This window comes from Aquila chrysaetos, chromosome 5 (assembly GCF_900496995.4).
Source record: "Aquila chrysaetos chrysaetos chromosome 5, bAquChr1.4, whole genome shotgun sequence".
Classification (NCBI taxonomy): domain Eukaryota; kingdom Metazoa; phylum Chordata; class Aves; order Accipitriformes; family Accipitridae; genus Aquila; species Aquila chrysaetos.
Window position 1 is genome coordinate 49,834,840 of NC_044008.1, and position 13,572 is coordinate 49,848,411.

The 13,572-nt window shown below is 37.3% G+C and overlaps 1 protein-coding gene and 1 pseudogene across 3 annotated transcripts in view; one reads left to right on the forward strand and one right to left on the reverse strand.

Annotated features, from left to right (window-relative positions):
- GALK2 (galactokinase 2) overlaps positions 1–13,572 on the forward strand; it is a 50,286-nt gene that overhangs the window by 21,293 nt on the left and 15,421 nt on the right. For all 3 annotated transcript variants that reach the window (XM_030013752.2, XM_030013754.2, XM_030013753.2), the window contains exons 6-8: positions 4,202–4,300; positions 7,029–7,181; positions 12,344–12,554. In XM_030013752.2, coding sequence (XP_029869612.1) covers positions 4,202–4,300; positions 7,029–7,181; positions 12,344–12,554 — 463 coding nt within the window. The remainder of the gene's footprint in view (positions 1–4,201; positions 4,301–7,028; positions 7,182–12,343; positions 12,555–13,572) is intronic.
- LOC115341293 overlaps positions 1–13,572 on the reverse strand; it is a 178,313-nt pseudogene that overhangs the window by 16,678 nt on the left and 148,063 nt on the right.

A 13,572-nucleotide genomic window follows, 5' to 3' on the forward strand; every position in this document is an offset into this window, starting at 1 on the left:
TGCTACTGTTCAGACCCATTTTTACTTTGATTTTAGTATCTTTTTGTTCCACTTTTCATTACCATCATCTTAAAAAAGATTTTAAACCCACCCTGCAAGTGTTTCCCTGAGACCATATTCTTTAGAGAAATAGGCCACAATACTGGAAATAGGGAGGTTTTTGAATTCTCATTTCAGCTTTGTGACTGATTCACATGACTCTGAACAAATCATGTAAATATCTGTGCTGTCTCTCAATTGAAGATAGCAGCCTTATAGGAATGCTTTTAAAGTGAAGTATGTAAAATTTTATGAAGACTTAAATTATGATTTATTAGAGTTTTTGAAATACTGCTGTAGGGATGGAAAAAACATGCTAATAAGTCTTGGGTGCATAGAACTCGTTATGTTTTGTGGTTGGCTCGAAGTGACCTCGTATGGATCAGAAAACATGGGATGGAACTGTAGCCTATGTGCAAATGGGGTTTATTCTTTCTGCATATTTCTCATGGTGCTTCATGAAGAAAAAATGTCTGCTGTCACCTAGCTCTACAAGAAAGCCTGTTTAGGACTCCTGCAGAACTCAATAGGGGCAACATTGTTTATTTTATATGCATAACAGTTGTACTTTGAGCCCTACCAAGGAGTGGCTGGCCCCAGCTGACCTACCTGCCTGGCAGGTGATGCTGTGGTGTAGCCTGGGGTGTGATCCCCCTAAATGTGGCTGTGAGAATGCTCTGAGTTACTTCTCTGCGGGAACTGCAGTGCAGCCAGGAGGAAGAAGGTGATGCACGCCTAGCTATTGTTCAGACATACATTTGAGATGTTGCCAAATTGTGCAGTGAAATCTGGGATCTGAGAAGCTCTGTATTTTTACAGGTGAGACATACACTACAGAGATATAAATAACCGATGATTCAAACAGTCCCTGCCATAAAGAGCTTCTGAGTATTGCAAGTTTAGTGGAAACAAGGCATTGCTCTGAGATAGGCAAAAGTTATTTCCTTTTATTACATGGTTCTAGCAAATTTAGGCAAAAGTTATTTCCTTTTATTACATGGTTCTAGCAAATTTTTTCCTTAGAGATATTTTCTGTGGAAGCCTGAAGTCAGAGAACTTGTGTAGCAAAATGTGTTTTTTTCAGTTTCTAGTAATGAAGTCACACATATTTATAGCATTATCATCTAACAATCCTAAGTAGCAATTACTAATTACAAAGAGGGAGAAGATACTCCTCATTTTACTGAGGAAATGGAGCCATGATGAATTAAAGGGACTTTCCCTGAATCACAAGAAGCTTAATGTGGAGCTAGAAATTGAGCCCAGACCTCCAAACATTCAGTTCACTGTTTCAGTCATATGACCGTCCTTTTCCAAGTATCAAATATGTACAGAAGGCTCTCCAGTTTAGTCTTCACATTAGTTTGCAATGCTATAATTCAGTTCCTCTGAACTTTGCCCTTTCACTCATTTTAGCAAAAAGGCAAACATTTGCCCATTTGTCTCAATAGTAAGTAGAAACTGCTTTCTATACAGATGACAATTTCCTCTCCATTCACATGCTTCTCATCCTAGTATTAGAAGGCCAGCCTGTGTCAGCAAGGGCCTGTTTAAATTAGAAACCAAATAATGTTTCAGGGATGCCTTGGGCTGTCTTGTGGAGAGGGTTCTTCTCAACCCTTGCCAGTTACTACTTGGTGGTCCTGCCAATCCTTGCTAAGTTTCAAAACAAAAGTTGCTCAAGCTCGAACATTGCTGTTAGTCCAGCATACGCAGCTGGACAGCTGGTGAGCTGGGACGAAGCAAGGCCCAATGCTTAACCAGGCACAATTCACCAGACCATGTAAAGGGACAGGGGAGTGGCACTGTCCTAATTGTTAACATTCCTCCTCTGCAAGACTTCTACTGATATTTATTTAATAAGCCCAGGCTCATAAAGTCTAAACGATTTAAGCAATCAAGCGGTAGCTGATGTGTATATGGAGATGACATGCAGCCAGACTAAGTGAAGGGTGAAATGCTTAATTTCTAACTTCGCAAAGCTTTATCTGGCAATTACAGATGAAGTAATACGTCAGGCAGCTGTGCCCAAGAGTGGAATATACATTGTGAGTACCTTAGGAGCTGTACTTCAGGCCAGGTTTGCATGTATGTTTGCATGTATTTAAGTATGCATGATCAGTATGCTCGCATGGTCTTCTTAGCCAGTGTAGAGAAGTTTCTGTTGCTGCCAGTGAGTAATATTCATGAACTCCAGTCTGATGTCTCCTGCCAGTGACTACAAAAACCAGGGATGTGGTATTGCTCTCTTCTCAGAGGGGCGAAAGGCAGGTTCAGCAGAACTGGCTGAAACATGCCGGCATTTCCACATCCCAGCAACAGATGTTTCTTAATAGGCATGCCTTCACATGTAGAAAGGAGTGAGCATCTAGAGACTGCTGTGTGTGGAGGTTTGTTCTGTCTTTTCTGCGGAGCTGTTGCTAAGTATTTTAGCATTAAATGAGGAAAAAAAAAGCATCATTACATTCATTAGCATTTCATTCGGAATTATTTCCAACTTGTAGTGGAGCAGGGACACATGGTGACTGGATGTTAAACTTTCATTGATGGGATGAAGAGGTCTAAAGTTCAAACTGGAAATGGGACCACTTGGAGTGGACTTGGGACAAAGGAGGAAAACCAAATTTTGGTGAACCTGATCTTCAGGAAAAGTCAGGCACTGGGAGACGTCTTTTGTTAAAAAGATGGAACACCAAAATGTGTGATGTTCCTATACTTTCTCAAGAAAAATAAAAGAAGCATTATCTCTATTTCAGCTCATCTTTAAAATACACAAAGGAAAGGCCCTGCAGAAAAGGAGTATGTTTGCTGATTGTACTTTCTGTGTTCTCTCATTAGTGGTCTTTTTCTTGTGAGTGGTCATTTACCATGTTTTGATTCAAAGAGATGCAGTCTGCATAGTTTTACAGTAACTTTGTTAATGTTCTTTTGATAACTTCTGCTTATCAGCCTAAGACTTACTGGCCATAACTGCATTGTGAGCTGAGTAAATTGGTTCTTAGTGCATTTGCAAACAGTTCATCCTGGTTACATTGATCTAAGCACCAATTTTACAACTTTGTCTGTGGTGCCATTACAGAAATGGAGCAAGCGAGCAGGCAGGCACTGTGCGCATACCTCTCTCTTAGCATGGTGATTTACTGCCTCTATCTGCTGCCTTTTACAGCTGTGTGCTGGCTAATGTCCTTGCCTTGCTGGTTAGTTTGTTTCAATCCGGCCATGCTACATCCTTAGTGTGGAATCTGAATCTGACTTTGTCACCAGACTGAAAAACGGACTGCAGCTTTCCTAAAGTTCTATTCCCATCATCCCTGTGGTTACCTTGTGCTTAGAAAAACAAACTGGTAGGGGTCATAGTAGGTAGATATGGATGCTTTCCTTTTGACCTTCTTTTTGACTAGTTTATGTTCTTTGACTGTTCTCCAAGGCTTCTCTTGTGTTTTGTTTTGACTTGGCGTGGTGGCTGAAAGCTTTACTGTAAGTTATTAGTTTTGACAGTTATGATAGTGATATTCCACCCTCCCATAGTATCCACAGGTATCAGAATGCACAAAGATATGCCTAAAATGTCACAAAAGAATGCAAATCACATTTAGTTACAAATTAGTTCAGATAAACAATGATGTAAGCAGAGTACAGTATCTCAAGGAGAAATGACAGGTACCACTGATTAGAGTATTTACAGTGAGAAAGGTTTTCTGAGTTAGGTTCAATGCATAATTTCTGATCATGGACTCAGTGCATTAAAATAGTATGAAGTAACAACTTGCCATTTTTCTGTAAGCTACCAAGATGCACATATTCAACTAATAAATCAACAAAATATTGGCTATTGGGATGGAAGGCTGTGAAGTGAATGAGGAAGGTGGGAGGAGGACAGCTGCAAGAGTTAAGCATCTAAACAAGGACACTCTGAAAAGCATCTGGCTATGGTGGGTCCAGTGGAGGCTGAATAGTTGATTCTTTTTTGCTTCAGAACAAACGGAAAAAGGGGCTACATGGCATCCCGGTTAATACCAGCTTACACTACTTGGTGTGTGAGAGACTGGTTTCAGAGCTCTATCATTATCTCCTTTTTTTTTCTCACTAGTTCATATGTAAGCAGTATAAAAGTATCATCTTTAACCTTGGTGGAAGGTTCACATGTTAATGTTTTTTTCAGATGGAACTTGCAGAAATTTGCACAAAGAGCGAACGTTATATTGGCACAGAAGGTGGAGGAATGGATCAGTCGATCTCTTTTCTGGCAGAAGAAGGAACTGTATGTGGATTTTTGTAATCTAAACTAACAATGTAATACTAATTTATGTAAACAAAAATATCCTCCTACATATCTAGCAGAAAGACAAGAAAGTGGAGTACCTTAGTAAGCAGTATAAGCACCATTGGTATGTAAATGAAACAGGAATTATATGTATAAACTTGTGTGCAATCAAGTATGACAAGTTTGAAGGAGTAAGATGATGAAAATGAGAAATGGAGAGAAGGAGTAAAGAAAAGACGGAAAGATGTACTTTAGAAGAGCACCAGGTTCCACGCTATTTGGCTAATTAATCACTGAACTTAGAATGTTTCCCATATAATGAAATCTGAATGGTCGGTATGCCTTGTATTCAGTGCAAATGGGATAATTATTACAAAAATGCTTTCTTGAAACTTCTTATAACCAAACAGTTCTAGGAAGTTTTGCCAGGTCTAGTTACAAAGACAATGGAGATTTTTTTTTTTTTCCCAGTTTTGCTAATTCCAGACAATTCTGTGGCTGGATTCTGATGTAGAAGGCGTTTAGCTGTCTTAAACATGGTGACAGAAGGTGGACTAGCAATGATAAACAGGACCTGCAAAGTTATGCATGAGTGCTTGCAGTGGAATTTACAGCGGAGTTCATCCACTGTCCCAGAAGGTGCACAGGACTGTGACTGTTCAAACTTAAAACCTGTCAAAATACTTTTATTGAAATTAATGTAGTGTTTCATGACAACCTTTACTTTCTTTATAACTGTGATACTGTACCTCTACAGCTTTTGTTTCTTAATGCCATATCTTGGATGAGCTTATACAGAAAAGAAGCTATTTCCTAGAATTACACCGAATGTTTAATTCCATCGTGAGACACATGTATTTTCAATTTGACATCACCTGTACCTACTCTACACCTTTCCTTCACACTTTATAGTGTTACTAGTAAACACACAGCTACATGAATGCTAAAGGAAGCAGCATATTTTCCTGGCATACACACAGATGATCGTGTAAGTGGAGGCTTTTCTGGTATATAAAAGTGGTGATCAAAAAGGCAAGGAAAATGTTAGAAAAGATTAGAAAAGAAATTGTGAACAAACCAGAAAATATCGTTGCTTCAGTGTACTTGCAGCTGAATGCATTTCTGGCCTCCTGTCTCAAAAAAATATATACTTGAAGAAGAAAAGTACAGTAAAGGGGACTGATGTTGATCAAATCTATTTTTTATATGAGCATTGACTGAAAAATTTAAAGCTTCCAGCTTGGAAAACAAGTATCTTTGAGGATGGTAGTTTGAAGCTCTGTAAAACCCCTGAATGGATAAAAGAAGGTAAATTGAGAATTCAGTGTTTTTCTTAACCAAAGAACTAATAGAAACACAATGACATTAGCAAGCAGCTTGTTAAAAACAAACAAGGAAGTTTGGGGTTTTTTTCCAAAACATTCATTGTTAAATTGAGAAATACCGTACATTGTGGAAAGCAAAAGTTTAAAAAGGGTTCAAAAAAAGACTTTCTTGGATTACTGGTAGAGTATTAGCTTATTTGTAGCTATTAAACATAATAGTCTGATGTTTCTTCCAGTGTAAGTATGACCACTGTAATCTTTGCTTACGCAAAGCTGGAAAAATATATCCAAAAAAAAGATTGCTTGGTATATGTCCTATTTTTGTATTCCCCCTAAATATCCATTTATGGCTACTGTCAGAAACAGGACACTGGACCAGCTTAGTGGTACATTCTGATCTAATGTAGCAGTTCTTAAAGGGTATATTTAAATGTAAGCAAGCTTGTCTGTCTTGATAGTAATTTTGTGACGTGGTCCAGAATCTCAATGGCAGGGCGTAACACACATGCTGTACATAATGTACAAGCAGATTTGTCATTGTTTATTTAGCACTCTAGCTGCTCAAGGAACTCTCTGGGGGTGAACAATGCCAAAACCAGTAAGACGTCCCTGCTTGCAGAGTTACAGTCTATTCTAAGAAGCCAAAGCAGGGCACATGATTTACAACTTATCCCAATGAAAAGCCAGATGTGAATTTAATCTCTTGATTACATTACATCCTGAATTATTTAATTAATGGATGCCTAGCTTATTCCATGAAAAGGTCACAAAATGTTGGGAACATCTTGCACAGCCTGTGTAAGGCATCTGTGAGGCAAGGCAGTTTCCTATGTTGGAAGGAGACAATAACTACATTTTTATATATAGTTTTACTTCATTTCTCTGTTTGATTGTCTGCATGTAACGTGATCACTGTCTCCAGTCAGTCCTAAAATTTTGGTACTATTCTGTACCTCAGTGAACTAATCTTGATTTAGTGGAAAATGAGAAAACTAAGGGGGAGATGGACATTGGGGAAGGGGAAGGGAATGTGAAGCCCCTAGTGGCATGTATATTAGCTTCAGCCAGGCCTGGTACTTTTCTGTAGATCAAAGAAAAACTGTTGTCTTAAACAGGCAAGAAAAATAGGTTGGGTGGGGTTCTGTGAAATGCTGAAGAAAACCCAAAGACTTAATGGAAATATTTTAAAATCCAGCTACAAGGGAAAAGTTTGAAATGTATGTGTAACTTGGCCAATGAGGTTAAACCTCTTTTCTCGCTGTTTCATGTCAGTTTTCTTTGCTTAACTGTCCCTGGATTTTCAAGAGAAAAAACATGCAAATTTCCATTTGATTTATAGAACTAAGTGCACTGTTAGCTAGTAGTAAATTAAAACTAACCATTCATTTTTCTTTCAATAGGCCAAGTTGATAGAGTTCAGTCCTCTGAGGGCAACTGATGTTAGACTTCCAAGTGGAGCTGCATTTGTTATTGCTAACAGTTGTGTTGAAATGAATAAAGCAGCAACTTCTCATTACAATATTAGGGTAATGGAGTGTCGTCTGGCTACAAAGGTAACGTATGGCTTATGTCAAACTCTAATGAAACCTTCATCTAAGTATGTTCTTTTTTCCACTTCTGACCAATCATGTCTTTAACACCTGGCTAGGTGCTACTTTAAGTAGCATTTTACTTTCCAGAACCAGACACCTCCATCTCTGCAGAAACAGAACTCCTGCCGAGTTTAATGGAAGTGCAAGGACTGTGCCCTTATATAGAAGATTATGTGATTTAGTTCTATTCAATTTATTTTGTATTATATTTCAGTGGAGGAAATAAGTCTATTTTTCAGCAAAAAATATTCTCAGTTAATAAGATAGACTGTTTCTAATTAAAGCTGAATAATGACAAATAATGGAAAGCAACCAGTGTGGTCACATGTTTGTATGTATATATGGCAATAGATGGGTATTTTCTAGGATTTAGAGGACATCAAAGCTACTAGCTGGAGGCCTGGAAGTAATATTGAAAATGCTGAATAGCAGCATGTATGTCAGTGTAAAGTTTAAAAACAGGCTTGAATCAAGATGCAACATTTAGGTTGTGCTGCCAGTTTACAGCTTGCAGTTATCTCTAAGATGTATGGAACTTGAACGTGAAAAATCTAAGTTCCACTTTAATTCTGAATTTTGTAGACCATACGTTTAGGAATATGTAGATGTAGGGTTTGATTTGAGTTTGTTATAGGAATACAGTGGATTTTTCTTTGATTAGATTAAGTGAGGAATAAGCATAATGATTTCACTGCAGTTATACCCAACATAGTGTGCTGTGTGAAAGAACAGAATTTGGGTCACAAAGTCCAGATGAAAGTTTTTTAAACTGCAGCATGGAACTCCATGCCACAAAACATTTTGCCAAAACCTGAGCAATACTCAAAAGTACTTTGAGCATCTGTTGGCATCATAATTCTATGAAAAATTACCATAGTTAATGCTATTAAAAAAGACCCCAAACTTGAAGAGGTGATCAGATACTGACAAAATGTAACATAAAATAGAGTGTTAAGGTATTTTTCAAGGAGGGAAGCTAAACTTCAGATGACTTTTTAAATGGGCTTTAAACTCAAGTATAAAGAACATAGCTGCATTTTAGGTATATATAAGATATGGTAAAAATAATAGCACCATTGACCATAATTAAAGCTGTTGTTGCTGAAGTTAATAAAAAGATTCTTATGCCATTAAGAAAATCAAGATAAGGACCTGTTTGTGTGTTGGTTCTGGTATAACTGATAAACCTCTAATTTAGGATAGTTAATTGACTAGGTATGTATTTTAGGAAGAGCTTCTTTTGGAATTTTTTTTTTGCATAAGGAACAGAGAGCCTTCACAGATGATCTATTTTAAAAGGCAAACTACGAGTGTATTAAGTCGTAAGACCTTTTGAAGTATTGTTTCATATACCAGATTTTGTGAATTGAATCAGAGTTTTCTAAATTGCTTTAAATTATTGGTCCTGTGCAGTAAACTGAAAAGGTGGTAAGGAAAGATGATTTTTTTTGCATTCCTGTTAGCTATGATGCAATCTCTAAAAAGGTACCTTTAGCAGATGCTTGATTTTAAGGAGACTAACAACATACACCTGTCTATTTTTAAACATATGCTACCCAGATGGAAAGTTGCACACACTATAAAAATACGTTGAGCCAGGAAAAGACTTGTCTTTAGGAACAGGTCACAGCGGGGTGAAGGAGGGCAGGTATGTAAGTGGAAGCAGGGAAGTCTTTTAAGCACCATTAAGCTAATGGAACTATGAAATAACATGCTGGGCCTCACAATAATGCTTTAAAAGAAATTCGCATTGCTAAATGTGTTAGGATAGGCTTTTTTTTCCCTTTCTGCTTTAGGTCATTCTAGAATTTCATACTGTTTGCAGAAAGCTCCATGTAAGTAAAGATGCCAACACAACATATCCCTGCTGGCATTAGTGTAGGACATTTTGATGTCAGTCTGTCCTACAGCAAGTGAGCTCTTATCATCCTCACAAAATTATCTTTCTCACGTTCTGTTCCTTTCCCTTCCCTTCTGGACAGTCATTCTTTTGCTTGTTGGTTTTTTTTTTTCCTTCCTCTATTCTTGTTGTAGCCTCTGAGTGCTTTCCTGTACTCTATTATATGTTTAAAGACACTTATGTTCTGCAGAACACTCGCAATTCCAAAGGAAATTAACTTCTACTTTATACTTCAGAAAACTCACATAGTAGGTGCTGCAGGATGAATATGAGCATTAGCGAATGCTGTGCTTTCCTCTGCTTCACTGTGTGTGGTTTGCTTCACTGTCAGCTATAGAGTAGTGCCAAGAACGTCTGCAACTGGAATGCCATATAGTTAATCAACTAATGTTTGTTAAATGTGGAAAGATGCTCAGATGACATTATAGAAATGTAAAGTGTAAGAAAGTGATGTTGCTATATAAGGGCTCAGTATTCCTATACTTACTCCTAGTCAGACTTTCTTTTAGTTAAATTTGTCCCATCATTTACTAAGTATGTTTTCCTCTCAGTTACTTACAGTTCTACAGTGTGCCTGTGTTGAACAATAAAGGACAATAAAGCCTACAGATGCTATATCCTGGCAGTTAAGAGCCAGCTGCATGATGTCCACATCTTTAATCCATCTAGTCAGAGATCATCAAGAAAATATCCAACTGTGGGATCAGTATTGGGATTACTTTTGTACATTAAATAGATGGGATTTTTTCCCATTTCTGTTCCGTGTCCATTACAATTTGAGCTGCTGCAGCTAGACTGTTTTCAAAAACCATTTCTGTTTGCCTATAACATTTTTCCCAGTGCTGTTAGAATTGACACTTTGCTATAAGCAGTATAGACCTTTCCAGCAAAGGCCCGCTCTTTGCTGGCCTGATGGGGTCAGTTTCCAGTTGGAACATTTGACCTGTAAAACCCCAGCGTAGTTAGCTCATCTAAAATACAGCATCTCCCTTAAAGTATAGAAATGGGAACAGATGTGACAATACACATGACATATTTCTACAGGGGATTTTTTATTAAAAATGGAAATAGAAAAATTTTTGTTGCCTTATAGAATATTATTTTTTGTAAATTCTTAGTTCTGTTTAACTTCTGGTAATAAAGTCTAGGGGATGCTGAACATTAGGATTAAAGCATGAGGAAGAAAATTTCCATTCATTTAGCACCTTGAAGCAGATTTAAGAACATGTCACAAACAGGCACTAACCTAAGAGATACTGAGTATTTAAGTAAAACAAATGAAGCAATAATTGTTATTCTAGCTTATTGATAAGTAAGCTAAAATACAATTACATAAAGGCTGGGGAGTTCTAGGTAGTCAGAGCCTTTGAAAAGCAGGCCAGAAGTGACTTAATCAGTCTTCTACAAGAAAATTTTCTCACCCTGATTTCTGCATTAGCCACTAGTGCTGCTTCTTTCTCTACCACTGCACATACAAAACTGTGTTTTAGATGGCGACAGAGTCATATGATTAGGATTTTGATTGGATTTCGTTTGTTCTGCTCTACTGAGCCTCACATAAATCTTAGTAAGTCACTAGATGGCACCAAAAGTAGTTAATTTTTATATACTGTAATAAAACTGGAAGAGCCCTTGCAAAAGCACTGTTGGAAGAGAGCAGGAGGGCGAGAATCTGTAGCAGATAGTTGGGCAGCAGATCTGCTTAAATTTCGTGCTGTAACTTCGCACAAAGCAAAGCAAATACTTTTCAGACGCATATGTAAATCCCATGATTTTTTTTACCCAGGAAGTTAAATGGCTTTGCTGAATTGAGACGTAAATGATTTCAAACCGATCACACTCAAAACCAGTATTGATTGAAAAGAATAACAAAACACACTGGGTGAAATCTTGGCCCTGTTGATGAGATGTTTTAATGTTGATTTGAATAGGAAAATAGGAAAAGTATTTCATTCCCTGGTCTTGCTGCACTGGTTTAAACTCTCTGCAAACATATAGCCTGATCTGGCATACTTGGAAGCTTTAATCTCAACTTAAATGGTGGTATGTCAGGTACTTATGAATACAGTAAAACAATGTTGGTATATACCTGCTAATGTGTGTATTACTCTGTAGTAATCTGTTGAAATTAAAGGTGGTATGTCAGTAGGATCCCACAATGACCACTTAATATTCTTCTATAATTCATAACATTAAAAGTATTCTACCTTATGAGGAAAGCTGCTTTACTCAACCATTTTCATTAGGCACATGAGAGCATCAACACATGTAGCAACCTTCCAGAGAAAAACCTCTTTGACATATTTCCTTCTAGGTTTCTGGCGTGTTGAAGTAACGACTGTCAATTGCCAAAACATCACAAAGATACACAAAGCATGACATTGTCTGGAGTAGGAAAAACAGATAACGTCTATAACTAATTAGCATCATAGCAATCATGTAGGAATGGAGCAGATTCTGACATACTGTCCTAGTTTCAGCTAGGACAGAGTTAATTTTCTTCCTAGTACCTGGTATAGTGTGGTGTGGTATGTGGTGCTTCATTGCCAGCTGGGGTTAAACCACGACACTAGACACTAACACATCGTAACCTTCCTGTAAGGCTCAAAACTTCCTTTAAATTGGATGTTAAAAGAATGTACTTAAAATGTACTTTAAGCTCTAGAGATTGAGAAAAGTTACTGTTAATTCTCCCACGCAAATCTTATGCCCACTTTCATATTTTTACGGCTATTATGAGAAGGGGTTTTAATGACAACCTCAAATGTTCATCAGAAAACTCCAGGAGCATATTGGAAAGGTCAAACTGAGTTTTAAATGTTAAGGCAAATTCTAATAGTACAGAAACAGACTTCTTGGGGACTTTTAGTGTTACAATATTGTAGCGTTTGTATAAGCAATTGTCTGAATGTGATTGTAAAAGTTAAGTGCTTGAAGTAACAACATCCATGGAAAAGGATAAATCACTGATTTGATATCACACAAATAATGCCAGTAGGGCTTTTACAGACAATATCTGATTCGTGGGAAGAATATCTATCATTCACAGACCTTTTATAAATAAATATAATGATTATCTGCTATGTACTGATAGAAGGTAGCTTCCGATGGTTCCCAATTAAGAAGTGAAAAGAGCAAATGGGTCTTAAAGGTGTTTATGGACAATTAAGTAGTTTTAAGCAGGAAGGCACAATATTTTCTCTTTTATTTTTTTGCATTTTAGCTTCTCTCAAAGTCAAAAGGATTGGACTGGAAAACAATGTTGAGACTCCATGATGTACAAACCAAGCTAGGAGTTAGCCTAGAGGAAATGCTGACCATTGTCGAGGAGGTATTACATCCTGAGCCTTACAGCACAGAGGAAATTTGTAAATGCCTGGGAATTAGCCTGGAGGAGCTCCGCTCTCAGATCCTTAGTCAAAACACGCAAGATGGTAAGCATATATGAAATGGTGGGGTTTAGTGTACAATGTCTGTATTATATAAAAAGTTTATGTATTACAAGTAGTGCAAGTGGAAGTCTTGCCAGAATACTTCCCCAGAATCTTAGGTGGCAAGTGAGAGAATTGATACCACGATTTCCATTCTAACTTCTAACTGAAAACAGAGCAAAACTGATTTTCATTGAACTGTTTCTAAAATGGTAGAAGTAGCAGATCACTTACTATTTTAGATTAGCTTGTGCTGTTTGAGAGTCATTTCTAAATAACCCAGGTTTTATTCTAGGGAAAAGTCAAAACTAGGCTTCCTTTTTTGGCAATAGTTCTTAACAAAACCAAACGTTTTGGATGGTTACAGCATCATTAAAATGAATCCTGTTTGCTCTCCCTTAACTGGGGTTAAAGACCAGCATAGATGGAGCTTGTGTTTCTGTTTTTGAATTGATAAATACACGATCACTTCATAAAACATGCACTGGGCAGCAAGTCATCTAGGTCTCTCCTGAGAAAGAAGTTTCTGTCACTATCAATATTTTTACTTCTTTTAGAAAAATGTTGGTGGAGGTGAACAATTTACTATTAAAATATTTCCCATGTATTATTGCTTATGATTATACCATGCCGTCATGAGCATTGGCACACATGGAGTGGATCTGGGATGCATATAGTAGGGTTGCTAACAATACTGAGTAATAGAGCATTTATGAAATAATTGATTTGCATTCATAACAGGTTTCCAATTGAGATCAGAATCTTTAAGAACTTAAAATAATCCTTACTTCCTTGTTTCCATTCTGTAGCCTTAATATCTCTACTGTTTTGTAGCTGAATTACATCCTTGCCAGTCCTTCCCAAGACTGCTTTCAGGGACGGATATGTTTGATGCATATAAGTCAGTAAGATATCTATGTATACTGATGCTTATATTTAAATGAACTTTTTATCTGGAATGATTGTACACCTTATATATTGACCAAGGACCAGGTCCTGAATCTATAACCTGTTTCACACC